Consider the following 17,600-nt stretch of genomic DNA (forward strand, 5'->3'; position numbering starts at 1 on the left):
GTACTCAGAATTAGTAACATATCTCCATATCATAATTTGGGAGCTGACTGATGGGATAAAGAAAAACATGCTAGCATTTTTTTTGTTTTGTTTTTTAATGGTAGCCATTTGAGATGGAATCTCAAAGTTATTTAATTTATATTTCCCTGATGGCTGAGGGTGTTTAACATCTTTAAAAATACTTATTGTCTATTTGTGTTTCTTCTATTGAAAACTGTCTGTTTATTAGTCCATTTGTTGACAGGCAGGGTTTTCTTTTCAAGTTTAACTTGCAATTAATAGCAATAGAAACCACAATAAGCATGTTTCTTCATTTTAGCTTCTGAACACAGCCTCATGGCTCACTATGCCTCTTCACCTACAAAGGCAGTGTGATGACAGAACAGGCAGGACTCCTGCCCACCAAACATTTCTGTGCTGTTTAAATCTGATTCTGCATAGGTATGTATCCTGAGGGAAAGGGGGTTGAGGAGAAGGTAATGTGGTGTGTGAAGCAAGGCCTAAAGGATTACGTGGCGAACAGCGAAATTATCATCAGTTTTTAAAAATTATCACCAGTTTTATGATCAACAGATCAGAAGGAGCTATATCTATATCTAAGGTGCATCATCCACACTTGGGTCTGATATGGATGATTAGATTCTGAACTTTGAGCATGTATTATCAAGTGATTAGGCTCTTGAGTCCATAGAATGGCTGGGATATCTGCCATTGGTGGCCAGAGGAGTACAGCAGACAAGCTCCTGGGGCAATAGTCACAAAGCCCCTCATCATCAAAGCCTGTAATCATCTCCTCTTGAGTGTGGCATGACCTTTGGCTTGATTCTAACCAGTGGAATGAGGCAAAGGTGACTGAAAGTTCCAGGGAACGTGTGCCATAATTAAGTTGCATAAGATCGTGGTGTCTATTTTTTTTCTTGCTTGCTCTGGAAAAGTAAGTGTATGAGAAATCCTATGCATCCCACTGAACTCTGGGCTGATAGGTGACATGACTGGGGGTAGCCTCTGGGCAACAGTTAGAAAGAAAATAAACGCCAGTCCTACAGCCACAGGAACTAAATTCTGCCAACAGCCTAAGAGGCCGAAGAAGCTCCCCACTCTGCTGAGCCCCAGCCTTTAGCAACGTGTGGAAGAACCCATTCAGCTGTACTCAGATCCTGGCCCACAGAGGTGGTGAGGTTAGAATGAGTGTTGCTGGTCTGTGGCTGTGCACGGCACACCAACAGCCAGTGAACACCACACGGGAGCACCCCAGGACGTTCTATGTAACCTATGTACCCTTTGCCTCTCTTGTCCATTCTCAGCCTTGACATGAACGTGGTTTGCAACATGTACAAATGAGGTACCTGAACAAGCAGTGTCATTGGGCCACTCTTATCAATTTCTAGAATCTCTCCATTTTTTGTTCCCACAAGAATGTGTCCATGGCCCAGGGTGATGGCACGAATTGAAGGGTTGTCCTCCAAAAGCAGGCCTGAGAGGGGAAATGTTGAATTTAGTAAGTACCAGGAAGGTGGGTTAGCACAGTGTTTTCCATTTCAAAGGGCTAGCTCTAGCTAGGTACTAGGCAATCATCTTTGATATGCTTGCCAGGGACTGAGATTCTGATGGGAAGAAAGAAATCTGATTGGCTAAGAACTACTCCTACAAGAAGTTGGCACCACTGCCCAGTTCCTGTGAACAGAGTGTTCTTGGTTGCATATTTGGGTACTACCTTTAGAGCTAGTTGACAGTGCAGCCCTTTTGATGGCATAGGTCTTCAAGCATCTTTCAAACATGTCATCCCAGAGTTCCACAATCCCATCTTTTCCACCTGTTACAAAGCCCTGTGAATGTAAAAGGTTATATGTACACATCAACATGACCAATCACTTTCTGGTCCCACCAGGACTTCCCCTTAGATCAGGCAGCTCCAGGTATATCTTCTAAGTGAAAAAAAATCCAGTGATAACAGTCTTTTATATTTTTCCATTATTTTATGTGTAACATTTTGCCTGCATGTATATCTGTGTACCATGAGCATGAAGTGTTTGTGGGAGCTAGAAAAGGATCCCTAAGAATAAAATTATAGATGATTGTGAGCAATCATATGAGTGCCAGGAGTCAAAACCGGGTCCTCTTAACCACTGAGCCAATTCTCCAACCTATCAATTTTTAAATTCAGCGCATTTAATTAAGCTCACATGAAACCATATTTTGAAGTTCATTAGAGTAAATACCCTTTTTATTACAGCTGCTCTCTGCATCTTTGGATTCTGTGTTCACAGACTGAGACATGAGGGAAGCAAAGCACTGCATCTACATTGAACATTCACAGGCATTTTTCTTGTCCTTATTTTCCTAATGCAGAACTACAATGGCTTGCATAGCATTTATGATGCATTAGCTATTGTAAGCAATCTAGATAGGATTCAAAGTACACAGTGGGGTGTCCATAATCCTAAGTACATGGTATGCACGCGCGCACATGCGTGCACGCGCGCGCGCGTGTGTGTGTGTGTGTGTGCATGCACCTAGGATGCAGGCAAATACCTTTCCCTTTTTTGTATGAGGAACCTGAGGACCTTTGGCTCTTGTAGTCCTCTAGGGTCTAGAGACAGTTTCAGTGGATGTTGAGAACAGCAGGCTAGAACTGCAGCAAGGAGAGTCACCCCTCAAATTAAATATCAACACAGCATGTTGTATTGAACTATTCTTGCTCTTCATGGTTGCTCAAATTAAATACAAACACAGCATATTGTATTGAACTATTCTTGCTCTTTAGCTTAATTTCCTAAATAATAAAAGCATTTAATTAGGTTATACCACACTGACTTCTAGGATGCCACAAATTTTGCATTATGCTTTAATTTTTTCTAACATTTATAATTTAACCAAAATCAAATTTTCCAGCAAAAGAACAGCTCAACTACAAAAACTATCATTACAACTGCACTTCCAGCAAAGACATACTTTTGCTGTGGGCTCAACATATTTATTGTTACATTTTAAAACTTGATATATTTTAAAAACCATGTTGAGTAGCTTAAACTGAAGTGAACTAATAGTGCTATAGAACTGAATAAAAAAGGCTGTCATTCTCAGGCATATTAGTGAAAGAAAGAGCTTTAAACACACTGTTAAATAGTCTTTGTAAAGAACACTGGAAGGCAGATGGGTAGCTGGGCAGATTAGGACGATGACCTGGAGTGGAAATATAGCCATTGCATACTTTGCTTGAACACTCCTGGCAGCTGAACCTGTCTGTTCAGGAGCAAACCTTTTATGAACACCACCTTTGGTTGCAATAAACCAATGTGTGGGACAATAAGGTAAGCACTCTGTACCTCCAGGTCTTTACATACTGTGCCACTGTAAAGGACATCACTGAGATACACCTGTGGTCTCTCCTGCTGTTGGGTGCCCATATCTCCCTTCAGACTCCTTATGGGACTCCTAGGAGTGGCAGCCAGGAGGTGCAGATATGAGAAAACAGAGAAGCACGGGCAGCTATGAGCAAAAGAAATGATAAAAACTGTGTTCTCTTCCTTATTGCCCTTTGGTTAGTCCCCTCTGACAACTACTTCCTAATTCAGACAGGGTTATTTTTTGATTCAAGCTTCTTAGTGGTTCTTCCGAAGCTGACAAGGAAAAGGAAGCCGACAAACATACCATACCTTGTCCAGGGCATACATTGCAAACACAGGTCCATCATGAGCCTTCACTGTCTTCAGTAGTAGAATATCCTTCCAAATGAAAATGTCTCCAGTGGCTGCCCCTGAGAACACTAGATCTTCCATTCGCCCATAAGAAACACACATCATTGTTTCCAATTTTCCAGCACTTCCAAAGACCCCTCTTTTGGAGGTGAAGCCCCCACCTGGAGCAGAAAAAGGGTATATAATACCCTAGAAAGTTGGAGCTTCCTCTGAGCACATAGAAGGATCATCTTGAGGAAAAAACTGTCTATAGTATGTGTCAAAGTAACAAAAACAGCAAGGGTGTTGTGAGGATGCTCAGCCACTCTGTCAGGATCCACAGGATTCCTGTTTTCTGTCTGTCAGATGTGGTGCTCAATGCCAGATATAATACAAGGACAGCATTCCTGTTTTAAGGAACCCAGATCTGGTGAGATGGAGGATTTAATATGCCTTCTAATCCAACACACACACAGCCTAAGTGTAAGTCCTCCTTCCTTGTCTGCTGAAGAACAGAATGACTCAGGGCTCAGGGAGCAAGGAAAGCCTCAATGAAACTGAAGAAAAGAACAAAGCCAGACTGATAGTATGTGTAAAATGTAATTGTATATGTTCTGTCTCAATTTTTTTCATGATGATTCTGGGGTCAAGAATGAACTGTTGTATAGGAGAAATAATATCATCAGATTTGTGCCCTAGGTTTTCCCATTTTCTATACTCTGACCATCACTGACAACCCAGCTCCATTTAAGACATTCACATCCAGCTGGCTTCTACATACTCGGGTGCTACCACTGTCCTTCCTTTAAAAGAGGAAAGCGGCAGAGTAGCAGCCCCACACATGCTCATTGTACTATTGGGCTCAGTACTAAGAATTCAGATACAATTGTAACAGTGCCTACAAGTGAGGAATCAGCTGTTTCCATGTTTATTCATGTTTATTTAGTCCTCACTCTTGTCAACATATAATTTAACAAATACTTATTTTGACCACCTTCTATGTACAGAGTCATATGCTAAATTTGGCAGTGTATTAATAAAAGAATCCTCCAAATATTGAAAACAGTATTCACTCAACCAAAGTAATTACTTCCTACTCAGCACTACAACATAATTACTGCTTTCAGTTCAGATGACTAAATATAAAAATCATTATTTTCACAGCAGAACATTTTCAAAAGCTTTCTAGATACTGATGAATATACCTAGCATCATATAGGGTTTCACATTTTATGCAATAATTAGTACAGTGCAAAACTGGGAGAGAGTATCAAGCAAATTTTAATTTTAGTTTGCATAGAGACTGGCCACATGATGGCAATAGGACCCCTCATCCCAAGGCAAGGGTACAGTTCTCTGCTACATAGAAGAGAAACCCAATAACAATGTAATAGTACCTGCTTGTTGCCAGAATTTGATATGCTTAATCCCAACTGTAACCAGCTTGTCAACATGGTGTGGATTACACTTTACCACAAATATTTTATCTTTATGCCCTCTGTAAGAGACAAACAAGGAAAAATAACCTCTAGTTTAGATGAAAGCATTGATAGAATTATATTGAAAACATATTTGGCTTAGTGTATCTAACAGGATAAACAAGGAACCAAGAAAATATTTAAAACACACAGGAGTCTACTATAAAATAGCAGCATGGATGTGTGTGTGTGCACATGTTTGGGCCTACTGTCTTTCCTAATATCCCTACCTTTATCTATTTAAATGTATCTGAATGTCTCCATAAGATAAAATTAATGACACCACCATTGGATTGCATGTAATTCTGAGACAGTGAGATCTTGGGCAGGAAATATAGAAGGAATGACATTAATGAAAAGCTTCAAATGGACAATTTGGCTAGAAAAATATTCACTATAAATTGAGTCCTTGGCTCACAAGCTATTGAGAGAGAAAGGATGTTATCTACTGATTCAGAACACTTAAGTTTATTTCCTGGCAAGATGTGTCCACTGGTATAATAGTAGCATGGCTGTATGGAGGTAACCAACCACTATATGTAAGAATGACTCCACAAGAGGGAATATATGTCTTGTGCTGTGGCTGAGGAGGCCTCAGGCCAGAATGGGGAAGCTCCTGATGTTTTGCTAAATGGACATGATGCCTCTTGTCAAACTGTGTTTTGAATATTTCATTTATGCTTATAGTCTAGTGCTACTCTCAGCTTGGGTCAGAGAATTTTGTAGTTGGTGGATGTTATTGCAGAGGTTCCTAACTGGTCAAATGCTGAGAGTAAGTGACTGTTGAGTATGAGCTCTATATGGGACAATCTAGATCACCCTCCCAAAGCTCAGGAAACATTGGAAGAGAAGGACAAGAAACAGTGTGAGAGCTGCAGGAAGGGGTGTTGTGCAACAATGTCTTTCAGGCACTCCCGAATCCTCAGCATCTGTGACACCTGCATAAGGCCTGCGGAGGAGAGGGCCCATCAACATTCCATCACGGAGGGGGGAGGCAGGCAAGAGGCCCTGGCCCTTTGTGCATTCATAGGCAGCTAATTATTGCTGGAGGAGGGAGAGACATCTTCAGTCTTGTAAGTAATCCCTCGCTTATGCTGCTGTAAATTACCCTAATTACACACACACACACACACACACACACACACACACACACACACCATGAAATCAGAAGTTGGCTAGTTGGAAACAAGTGAGAGGGGAACAAGAATAGAATCAAAATACACTATCTACATGTATGAAAACATTATAATGAAATCCATTATTATGTAAAATTAATGTGCTGCTACAATGCCTAAAAGTAAAGTAGCTATACCAGTAATTTCTTCTCGAAATTAAAAGAAATTTAGTTTTGTAACCAGACAGATTAACATCATCTAAAAATTCCATTTGCTAACAGGTGGCTGAAGGCATTCATGAAATTAGCAATGGTACAAATACATCCAAACAGAGAGGCTCAGATCTCAGTGGAGATCTTGTAAGAGTCCATTTGGTATTCTGAACGTCTCTCTTTCCCTGAGCTGACAATGAGCAGACTCACATAAACACCTTCGTAAATGCAGGATGATCCCAAGAGTGCAGTTTGGTACAGACGGTGCATGTGGACACTGGCCATCTCGGCAACCCACTGTGCCCCATCCCCGAGGGGTTGTTCTCACCCAGGCAACCGCAGAGCTGTGGGGCAGCTGTGCTGCCACGAGCAGGATCACGGTTAGGCTCTGTTCAAAGCGAGGCTGGCAATGACTGAGACTGCACAGGGCAGAGTTAGAGGCCCGGAGCCCCTGCAGGGATTCCTCAGAAGCTAAGAGGGGTATGCAGTCAGGCTGGGGTCACTCATACAGCACGACTTCTGTCACCTGGTTTTAGATACTTATCTACCACAGCACCTCATTTAAGGCCACACTACATTTTTTTAAAAGCTTGTAACTAGTTGGTTATTTATATATTAGTGCAAACAGCATTAATACTAAGTAAATAGTTATATTTATTCATTATTTAAAAAATATAGTATTCTCCCACAGAGTTTTACTGAAATCTGACCTTCTGCTTAGGAAAAAGTACTGATTAATGCCTCATTAAAAATGCTGTTAGAGGGCAACCCACTCTGTAGGTTTCCCAGCTTTGGAATGGGACAATGTACTGGGAAACAATTACAAACCAAAAATGTGTTACTAACATGATGGCATTAGCTTGCTGTGTGCTAATTAAACAGAAGTGATCCTATTCACAAGCCTGTAAAAAATACTAAGATGTACCGCCTTCTGTTTCTCATAGTGTCTCCAACACACAACTGTGAGTCCCTACAGCTTCAGAGGGGATCCTTGAGTTTTCAATGCGGACACAGACTTTTCTGGAGATACTGTGTAAAGTCAGAGAGTACCTTATCAGGAATACTAAATTAAAATTCAGTTTTCAGTCTGGGAGGAGAGCAGCCTAGAGGGGCGAGGGGCTAGAGTGAGGGACACCAGCAAGAAAGACGAGAAAGGAGAGCGTGCGTGCAGGGCTCTGAGCGTTACTGCCGCCAGGAATCCCATTTCGACAGCCACCACAAAGCAACCTCTCTACTTTTTCTAAGGTCAGCTGCAGTCCTCAAGGCTCCAGCTGCCACAGTTTGTAGACCTTCATTCATTACTATCAACTGCCAAAAGCTTTTGTTCCCATGTAATGTTTGAGTAGACAGTATTAATTTAAAAAGCAAATATTACAATTCAAGGCCATTAACTTTGCTATTGTGACACAGACAGGATGTTGGTAATGTAGGTCATAACTAACGGACAGCATATGAAACTGTGCCTGGGCAACCAGCTGCTTTCCTGGACTGTGGCTGCCAAGTGTTGACCCCTGACCGGGCCTGCACATGGCTGAGCTGGATGAGAGTAGACAGTCATGTTCAGACTTAGTGCTGAGCAGGCAGAAAGAGAAGCTGGGGTAAGGGAGGACAGGTGGGCTATAAACAGCAGTTGGTCTTGAGAGTCTATTTATAGGGTGTGGGGATTAGGGGAACAATTTGCCTGCTCTGAAAGCAAGCAGCAGATGCGCTCGATAGGGCCTCCTCTCCAACAGGCCACAGCCTCGTGACAAATGGTGTTTCTGACTTCAATGACATTGACAATCCTTCCCAGCCACTAGGACAGAGAAGACAAGAGGCAAGGCACACCTGTTTCTTCTGCTGGAAACAAAGCTTCGTAGAGATAATATTACAGAAAGGGTGTGGATGAAGAGCTGTCTGGGGAGCATTCTGGAATTTTCTAATTTCCCATCAGACATTTATGCTGAACACCTGGCTTGGCACCATGAAGAGGATCGATATGTGTTCACTTAGGTGTTAGGTTTCCACGTGAATTTCACTGAGTCTGAAGAGGACTGTCAAACAAAACCTGGGAACTGCTGAGCTTCACTGACGTGAGCTAACAGCAATGCGCCCTGTGGATCCTTACCTGGTCGTGGCTATCTTTTCTCCCTTTTTCCAGTCCCAAAACACAACACTGTGAAAATCGTCTAAACCAACGGACACCAGACATTTTCCATCAGCTGTATGAAAACAACACAAATGTCAAACAAGCTGTTTCTTCGTGAGAAGCCGAAACAGTTTATACACTGCAAAGAGGAGCAAGAAATTCAACAATACTCTTTATGCTCAAATACATTTGAAACAGAGTAAAATGTGTGACCAACAACAGTCCAGTTTCTGAATGCACACCGTGGCTAGTGAGCTCAGCCACTGACTAGACCCCAACAAGGCAGAATCAACCAACAGGGCCTCTCAAGGAAGCGACATGAGTCTTGTTCATTCTGTGACAGACAACTCTTAGGAAATGCTGGAAGGGCATTATTTAGCTCTGTGACTCTGGGGCTATTTCTAACTCAGAAACATCTAAAAAGCCTAGCTTTGGTCTAACTGTCAAGTTAAGAACATTATAGAAAAAAAAGTAGCTTCAGACATTCTTACAGATGATGACCTTCCAACTGAAAGTTCTTGATTGCTTATTTTTCTAGTTCAAATGAAATGTGCACATTATAAACATTTAGAAAATATGTGTGAAGAAAAGTTTAAGCTGGGGAAGCAGTTCCTTAGTGCAAAGCTTGCCTGACAAGAGCAGCCCTGAGTTTGAGCCCAAGAATCATACACATACAAAGTTACTAACTGTACACACATGTGCATGCATACATACACATTATTCCAAATTTCTTGTAGTCCTACCCCTGATGTAAGCCTACTTGTCTTTTTCATCACATAAATCTGTACTTGGAATTTTCTTTGGGCCTCCAACCAGCTCACAAATAAAAACACAGAGAAAGCAGGAAAACAGGATGTCCAGGATGTAGATGAGGTAAAAGAGCCTCAGGGGACCACACAGAGTCACAGAAATGGGTTCATCTGCTAGGAGGTGGTGGCCAAGTCTTTAATCCCAGCACTCAGGAGGCAGAGCAGGCCGTCTACAGATGGGTTCCAGGACAGTCAGGGCTACATAGAGAAACCATGTCTAGAAAAACAAAAACAAACAAAAGAAATGGCTTCGGGCTGGAGAGATGGCTCAGAGGTTAAGAGCACTGGCTGTTCTTCCAGAGGTCCTGAGTTCAATTCCCAGCAACCACATGGTGGCTCCGAACCATCTGTAATGAGATCTGGTGCCTCTTCTGGTCTGTGGGCATACATGCAGGCAGAACACTGTATACATAATAAATATAAATAAATCTTTAAAAAAAAAGAAATGGCTTCATTTAAGTTTAAAAAAGAAAAATAGCTAGCTAGAAATGAGCCTAAGCTAAGGCTAAGCATTCATAATTAATAAGTCTTCATGTCATGATTTGGGAACTGTTAATTCAAGAAAACCTGCTACATGAATCGCTTTTGAGAAACAAAAGCAAGGTCACACTGACCAAGCCATCAGCTAATATTTTCTCACATACTGTAATACATTATCATTATTAACAATACTATTGTAATAATGTTATTATAAAATATTTATACTGTTATCAACTATTGCTACAATTTTGACATTTAGGCTATGTTTTTAAGTTCTAGGGAAGGTACAATTAAATTTGAAATGAATATAGTTAATGTTCAGGTTCCCTTCAACATAGAAGGAGGCACAGTCAATAAGCATTTCCTTTCGCTGGGTTCAAAGGGAACTGTTGCAGGGCCAGCGCTTCTCCCTCCCACCGCTGTGCAGTTGCTAGGAGACCCGGCATCAGTGAATCGGGGTCTCCTGTCTTTCACAAAGGGCCATCATTAAGGTAAAGACACAGGATGTGAGAAACTGTCCTTGGGTTGACTCATCCATTCAAGTTGTCAACTTTTACTTTCAAAGGCAGGCCAGGGATAGACCCCAAACTAGGGTAAAGTAGAGGAAGCCTTACCAAACTGGAATTTCACAGAAGCAATGAAAAACATTTTATGTGTCTCATGGAGTCTCTGAATTGGCACTGAATATTTTTTTATGTTACATATAATTTACTAATGTTAAATTCTTATTAGAAATTCACATCTACTTGAACCTCCTGCATTTTTACAGGCTAAATCTTTGGCAACCCAACTTCAAGCCATGTGCAAACATGGAGTGGCCTCACTTGTGTGGAGATCCTCTAGCCAAATGGAGATGATGGTCTTTGCCGCCGTCCGGAGGAGGAGTCGGAGGGAGACGGACTGGGGCTTAACCCAGCAGACCTGCACAACCCTCACCCGCCAGGCCCTTCTGAGGCTAGGACTTAAAGGTTACCCGAACCTTCTCAAGATGCAAGCTGAGTTCATCACACAAAGGCATTAAAACGTGTAAAAGAGTCAGTCGCCATTAAGTGAGCACAGTAAGTTTATGATGGTGTCCTTATTCCTAAAGGACACCAAGCTTTAAGTTAGACGGTCTCTCAGCGTTGTGCAGCGGGAACTTGTGCTCAGCACCCTCATTGCCACTGGTTCCTTAATTTTTGGTATGGCCTGTCTGCATCTGTACTAGTGAACTTCACTTTTGGTGATTTTATCTTTGTTTTTTCTCTTTCATTAAGATCATACATTCTTTCAAGGCTCGTAGTAAGCAGGTCATGCTTTGAAACTACACAGAGCTATTTTGGGTACATGCTGGTAGTGCTGGTGAGGAGGACATGGATGACAAGGATGGAATGTGCCTATAGGGAGTACAATAGAAAGGAGCTGTACTGTTATATGACTATTTTAAACACCATCATTCCTTTAGAAAACACTGCACAAATAAGTATCTTCTTTCTGTATCAGCTTGTTCTAAAGTGCATGCTGTCTCCCGAATGCTGTCTTGATGTGTCAATATGACCTAGGTGTATGAGTGTCCGTACATCTAAATCTCAGTTTTAAAACTTCCTGACTTCTGAAACCTCATATGTAAGCAGATTGATTTTTGTGGGGGAAGTTCTGGGGGTTTCTTTTTAGAATTTCTGTGAGGTTATCCACCATCTACCCCAACAAAAGCTTACTTTTCTGGGGTAGGGGGTTTTCTTGGGTTCTACAGGTATAAGCAATTTCTATAAAACACACTATCTAGAAATAAAATTGGAGCCTTCTTATTATTTCCTTGTTTCTATTTTCCCAACAGAGCCTTGGCTTTACCTTTGAAAGATCTATTGTTTCCAACCATCGTAGGGTTTTGCTGTTGTTGCTGTTTTTGTTTTTATAGTCTAGGTGATGTTCTTTTCAGTCTTTCTAGGCACAGCATGTATTAATTATAGATGGTTGTGATAGCCTAGAAATAGTTCCAAGGAAGCTAATGTCAACAGTGAAAGGCAAATTAGAAAAAGAAAACATATTCTGACAATTACAAGTTGGTCTTCCTATTCAGGACTCACTGAAAATGCATAGGTTTCCTCAGTGGACAGTGATGTCCAGCCAGCATTATGTGTTCCGGAGTCAACACCATTGTATGGCGGCCTTTAAACACCTTGCAGCTGACATTTAAGACAGAAAATGTTTGTGAAGCTGAACTTTTCCTAATTGGTTTTTCTATGCCACGTGAAACATTTTCATTACACTGTTACAAAACAAAAATGGTCCCCCATGCTCCCTAGAAGTGATAATAGTTAAAGTAGCAGCTAAAGGGTTAGAGAGAGGGCTCAGTCAGTAGAGGTGCTTGCCACCAAGCCTGCCAACCCAAGTTCCATCTTGGGACCCCTACAATGGAAAGAGAGAACTGACTCTTCAGGATTGTTCTTTGACCTCCACAAATATGCCATTGCACACACATATGGAAAGAAATAAATAAATGCAATTTGAAAAGTACTGCTCAGTTGAATGAGAAAAACATAAATTCACTCCTTGCCAATGTCTAAAGAAGTATCTTTGTTTCACCTTGAACTGTGGTGAGAACAGATTAATTCATTCCCCGTTGTGTAACTGTATGAGCTGCTTTGTTTTCACACTGGCTTGCTTTATATGCCCAAGTGTGGTAGACTATTGTTTTAAGGTGTGTTACTTTTGTTTAATTCTGTCAAGCTGTGGTACTGTGCCTATCCCAACACTCGGTGGTCTAATAAAGAGCGAATGGCCAATAGCAAGTAAGGAACGGGGATATGTGGGGCTGGCAGGCGGAGAGTACAAATAGAAGGAGAAACAAGGAAGGGAAGAGCAAGAGAACAAGGAGAGGAGGACATCAGGGTCCAGCTACCCAGACAGCCACAGAGTCAGAGATACAGAAATAGAGAAGGATAAAAGCCCAGAGGCAAAAGGTAGTTGGGATAATTTATTTAGGAAAAGCTGGCAAGAAACAAGCTAAGCTAAGGCTGAGCATTCATAACTAAGAATAAGCCTCTATGTCTTATTTACTCGGGAGCTCTGTGGCAGATCCCTCAAAAAAGCAAAACAAAGTAAAAGAGTAAAAAACAAAAACAAAAAAAAAAAACAATACCCAAGACAGCTTGTTTTTTTTAATACAATACAAATTACTACTGGCTGGACCCCATGAGACCCCACAAGGAGCTGAACCAGGAGACTGTAGAGGGTTCTGAGGCATATACCTGGGGCCACAGGCAAGCACACAGGATGCCGCAGGGGCCCCACCAGAGTCTCTGCACCAGCAAAAAGTCGGGTCAGGACTAAAGACAGAGAAGGGCAAATTTCCAGGTGTCTTGCCAGGTGGCACTCTCAGACTGAGAGCCGGGAGACCTGGGTGTTTGTGGACCTGCAACTGTTGACCTCAGCACCGCCTCAACAAAGTTTCTCAGTTCTCCACCAAGGAAGAGGAACAGAGGATAGTCTACAGCTACATTGTTACAACCTATCGGATCCATAGAATTAAACCAAAAAGTATTCCCAATTTGGACCACAGGGATCAATCAACTTGAAGCAGTCTGGAGGCAACCATTTGTGGTGATGAATCACTCATCATAGATCCAGTGAAGATGGTTCCTGAACAGTTTTTAGGTGTTTTCTAAAGCCATCAATTCCATTCTTTTCTAGCCACTTAATTACCAACACTATAATCTCACAGACAAAACGCAGTTTCTAGGGTTCTTCCTTAGCGATTGGTATCTGGGAAATGGGGAACTGTACTGTTAAACTAAAACTGCTCTTCACGGGCAGAACTACCTCACCCAGAGAACTCATAAGACAAGTTGTCTTGGAAACACAAAGCAGGCTGATGTGAAGACAAGAAAACATAAATACAGTTATCCAAAAGGGGCTATTCTTGCCACAGTTCTCAAGGAAACAGACATTTCTTTAAACATGGGTAGGGATGAAGATTATGGTTAGGGGACAGAATCATGTTCCCTACCCCCTCCTAGGGTGTATGATTTCCTTACCCCATAATGGGACTTGGGTGATCATTAAATTCCAGTTGTAATACTGTTTCCTTTTACATGCTAATGCACATTACATATTTTCATAGAAATTGGTGATAGATATTATCTTTACTCTTTGTTCAACTTAAAAGATTAATAGTTCACATGATTGATATTTTAAAGTACAGTTTTTAAGCACTGCAAAATACTTGCTACAGTTATTGAATCAATTTTCAGTGTCACCAAGACCACAGATATATTGGATTCTCATTATCCCACAAACTTGTAGATTTTATTATTTTCATTTCACTATTTTAACAAGTGTCTTGCTAATCTTCTAGAGCATAGTTATCTGTGTCTCCTCCATGGAAACCAGTGTGGATGTCTCTCAAAAAGAAAAGCTAGAAGTAGATGTACCAGCTAGGCCCCTCCTTTGTCTGTACCCAAAGGACTCCAAGTCAGCACATCACAGAGGCATCTGCATATCATGCTCCTGCAGCTCTATGCACAGCTGTGGGACCAGCCTAGGTGTCCACATTGGTAAGAAAACTGTGGTTTATAAATTCCATGGAATTGTTGTCAGCAATAACAAAGAATGAACTGGAGATGATAATAGTTAGCAAATTAAACCAACCTCAAAAAGACAAATATCTTTCTTCCTCTCATTTGTGGTTCTTAGATTTTACAGACATATTCATGTATTTACATATTGTAATATAATATACACATAAATGTGTATACATATTAAATGGAAACTGAAATGAAATTTAGGGGAACAAGGAGGATAATGAGAGAGGGACCTAAAAGGAGAGGATAGGGAATGGGACTGGGAGTATATGTCCAATATATTATATATATAATACATTTATATAATATATATAATGTATGTGTGTAAGAAAAATTTTAAATAGTGTCTTAAAATGACTATAAAGCAATATTAACATATGCTTATGTAGCTGTAGGTAAAATGAATTTTAAGACAAAGGTGGTTCAGCTTTTGAGTAGAAGGCTATGGGTTAAAAAGAAAAAGTGAGGAGATTCACTGGAGCCTTTGGGATAGAGTCATATAGGAAATAACATTTTACTTTCATTTAGATCTTGCTACTTAGTCAAGAACATATGGTTAACAATTCAAAACTGCACACAAGAAACTTCCAGAAGCCTAAGACTTTGCATGCAATGTGTATTGCGATGTAATCTTAGCAGACAGCTTGTAGGTATGCTGTTGAGAACTCTCTCCCTCAGCTTAAGAGTAAACTATCAATGTTTGTTTCTCCTAATGCAGCAGCCACAGGAGCTAGTGGAAAACTTTTAGTAATGCCATAGTAACTCACACTCATATAGTTTGTGAGAATCTGAAAGTTTAATAAAAGAAAATACTGCCTTATCTTACAATTGCAAAGAAAATAGACAGTTATCTCCCAAACATGATTTGCAAAGTTAAGTTATAACAGTAATGGTAAGAAACAGGATAGAGACCATTAAGCAAAACTTTATGTGTTCATTCATCTATAACATTCTTTAAGGTAAATTCTCTGTCCACAGCATGACACCTATTGTGGGAGCAGAGACATGGGTGCTCCTGAACACCCTCGTTCACTGTGCAGGACACAGAGATGCTCCTGACTGGTTCCAGGAAAGCTCTCAACAGTGGGCTGTAGGGGCAGAATAGGCAGGTTATTTCCTCCTATAGGATGGAGGAAAACACTCACTCTTGCTCTTTAAGACTTGGGAACCCTGAACAGAGCACATGAACAGAAAGAAACAGAAGCACACTGTAGCTAGAGGTGAAGAAGCATGGAGGGGCTAGGGGTGAAACGCTGCCCAGAAAAGCTAATGTCATTAACTTCCATCCAAAGATACAGCCCGAAGTCAATCAACCAAGGGGACCCATGGTGGAGATGATAACTGTCTTCCAAAAGACTCCAGAAGTGAGTAAGATGGAATGAGATCAGCATTAATGCATTCTTCCCTTTACAAAAAAGACCAGCAACCACTAATTGTCTAATCCAAGTCCATTCACTTTCATTCTCTCCCTCACTCTCTTTCCTCCCTAATCTTCTGCTTTATTTTCTCTGTTTATTGTGGTACTGATGCTGGCTCCATCAGTGAGCCAAGTGCTCTGTCAGTGAGGGACAGCCAGCCCCGGCTGCACTAACGTAGCATGCCCAGGTGAGGGACAGCCAGCCCCGGCTGCACTAACGTAGCATGCCCAGGTGAGGGACAGCCAGCCCCGGCTGCACTAACGTAGCATGCCCAGGTGAGGGACAGCCAGCCCCGGCTGCACTAACGTAGCATGCCCAGGTGAGGGACAGCCAGCCCCGGCTGCACTAACGTAGCATGTCCAGGTGAGAGGCATGAATAAGAGGAGGGGAGGGGGAGGGTCCTCAGGAACAGATTGTAGAGTCTTAGAATTTAGTTAGCAATGTTACATGTTCGAAACACCTGAATGCTATTTAGACAATCAATGCTATTTAGACAGTTATACAATCAAATTTATTTTGAAAGATTAAGATTTGTTTTTCTATTGACCCAATTCCTACAATGAAATGTTTAAAATTTCTAGGTAGTAACATCTGTAATAGACTTTGTTTTAAAAAAGTATTTCTTTATTGTATATGTGTGGGTCTGTGTATTTATACACACCATGTGCACACCTGTGAAGGCACCTGTATTGGGTCCTCTGGAACTGGAGTTTTAGACAGTTGTGAGCTGCCATGTGGTGCTAGGAATTGAACCTGGGTCCTCCCAAATAACACCTACTGTTCTTAACTACAGAGCCATCTCTCCAGCCCCTGCAACAGAATTCCACTATGTAACTCTAGCTTCAAGCGAATTTACTATAAAGACTGCAGCATCTACCAATAGGACTTCTATGGTGCTGAGTTCGTAATTTAATTTAGAAGTTCTTCTTTCCATACATAAAATTTGTTTCCAAAACACCAATTTAATAAAGTGGCTCTGTAGCTCTCTCTAGCTCTTCATATGATAACTCAGACGTAATGTGCTACTATTTATTTGGAGATAAACCTGTGGAGCTGATCTTTTGCTGTCGGAGACATGGTCCCATGCTGTACTCCAGGCTGGCCTGGAACGCGAGGTGCAGTGCACACCAACTTCTGGCAACCCCTTCCTGCCTCTGCCTTGCAGTGGTTGTGATTACAGGAGAAGTCCACATGTCTGGTTTAAATTTGATACTCTTCACCATCCCTGGACAATTGCAGCTAAGACTTTCCACAGCAGCAGCTGCTCTTGGTCTCACTCACCCAAGCAGACTTAGAAGAATGTGAACTCCAGGTGCTGGCCTGGAGAGACTGAAGGCGACCTGAATGCAACATGGAAGGAGGCATAATCTCTCTTTCAGTGAGGTACTCACATATGGCCTCCAGCCTCAGGCCGGGGTGGCATGCAAAGAACTTACCTTGTTACAATCAGAACTCAATCAAGCAAGAGGATGTTTTTTAAAAATTAGCCATAGGCCCATATTCTGTGACACTAGTGAGACCTTACCTGAAAAATCCAGGGCACAAACTCCTCTCTGATGGTGCCCTTTCAATAGTGACAAACATTTTAGAGTTTGTGCATCCCACACATGAATAGCAGCGTCTCTTCCAACCTGCAGGGACAGGATAATGCTGTTAACTAGGCATTCATGGTGACGAGGATTGCTCAGAAATAACACAGCATACGTTATTTGTAAGCTAGG

The 17,600-nt window shown here is 41.5% G+C and overlaps 1 protein-coding gene across 8 annotated transcripts in view; it reads right to left on the minus strand.

Annotated features, from left to right (window-relative positions):
- Eml6 (EMAP like 6) overlaps positions 1 to 17,600 on the minus strand; it is a 251,358-nt gene that overhangs the window by 57,668 nt on the left and 176,090 nt on the right. For all 8 annotated transcript variants that reach the window (XR_005871731.1, XR_005871732.1, XR_005871734.1 and 5 more), the window contains exons 16-21: positions 17,405 to 17,510; positions 8,590 to 8,683; positions 5,075 to 5,175; positions 3,657 to 3,859; positions 1,715 to 1,826; positions 1,347 to 1,474 (exon numbers count right to left, since the gene is read on the minus strand). Coding sequence is in view for 3 of the 8 variants with exons in the window: in XM_021227280.2 (XP_021082939.1) it covers positions 1,347 to 1,474; positions 1,715 to 1,826; positions 3,657 to 3,859; positions 5,075 to 5,175; positions 8,590 to 8,683; positions 17,405 to 17,510 (744 nt within the window). In the remaining 5 variants the exon portion in view is untranslated. The remainder of the gene's footprint in view (positions 1 to 1,346; positions 1,475 to 1,714; positions 1,827 to 3,656; positions 3,860 to 5,074; positions 5,176 to 8,589; positions 8,684 to 17,404; positions 17,511 to 17,600) is intronic.

Source organism: Mesocricetus auratus, unplaced genomic scaffold (genome assembly GCF_017639785.1).
Source record: "Mesocricetus auratus isolate SY011 unplaced genomic scaffold, BCM_Maur_2.0 Super-Scaffold_100029, whole genome shotgun sequence".
Taxonomy (NCBI): domain Eukaryota; kingdom Metazoa; phylum Chordata; class Mammalia; order Rodentia; family Cricetidae; genus Mesocricetus; species Mesocricetus auratus.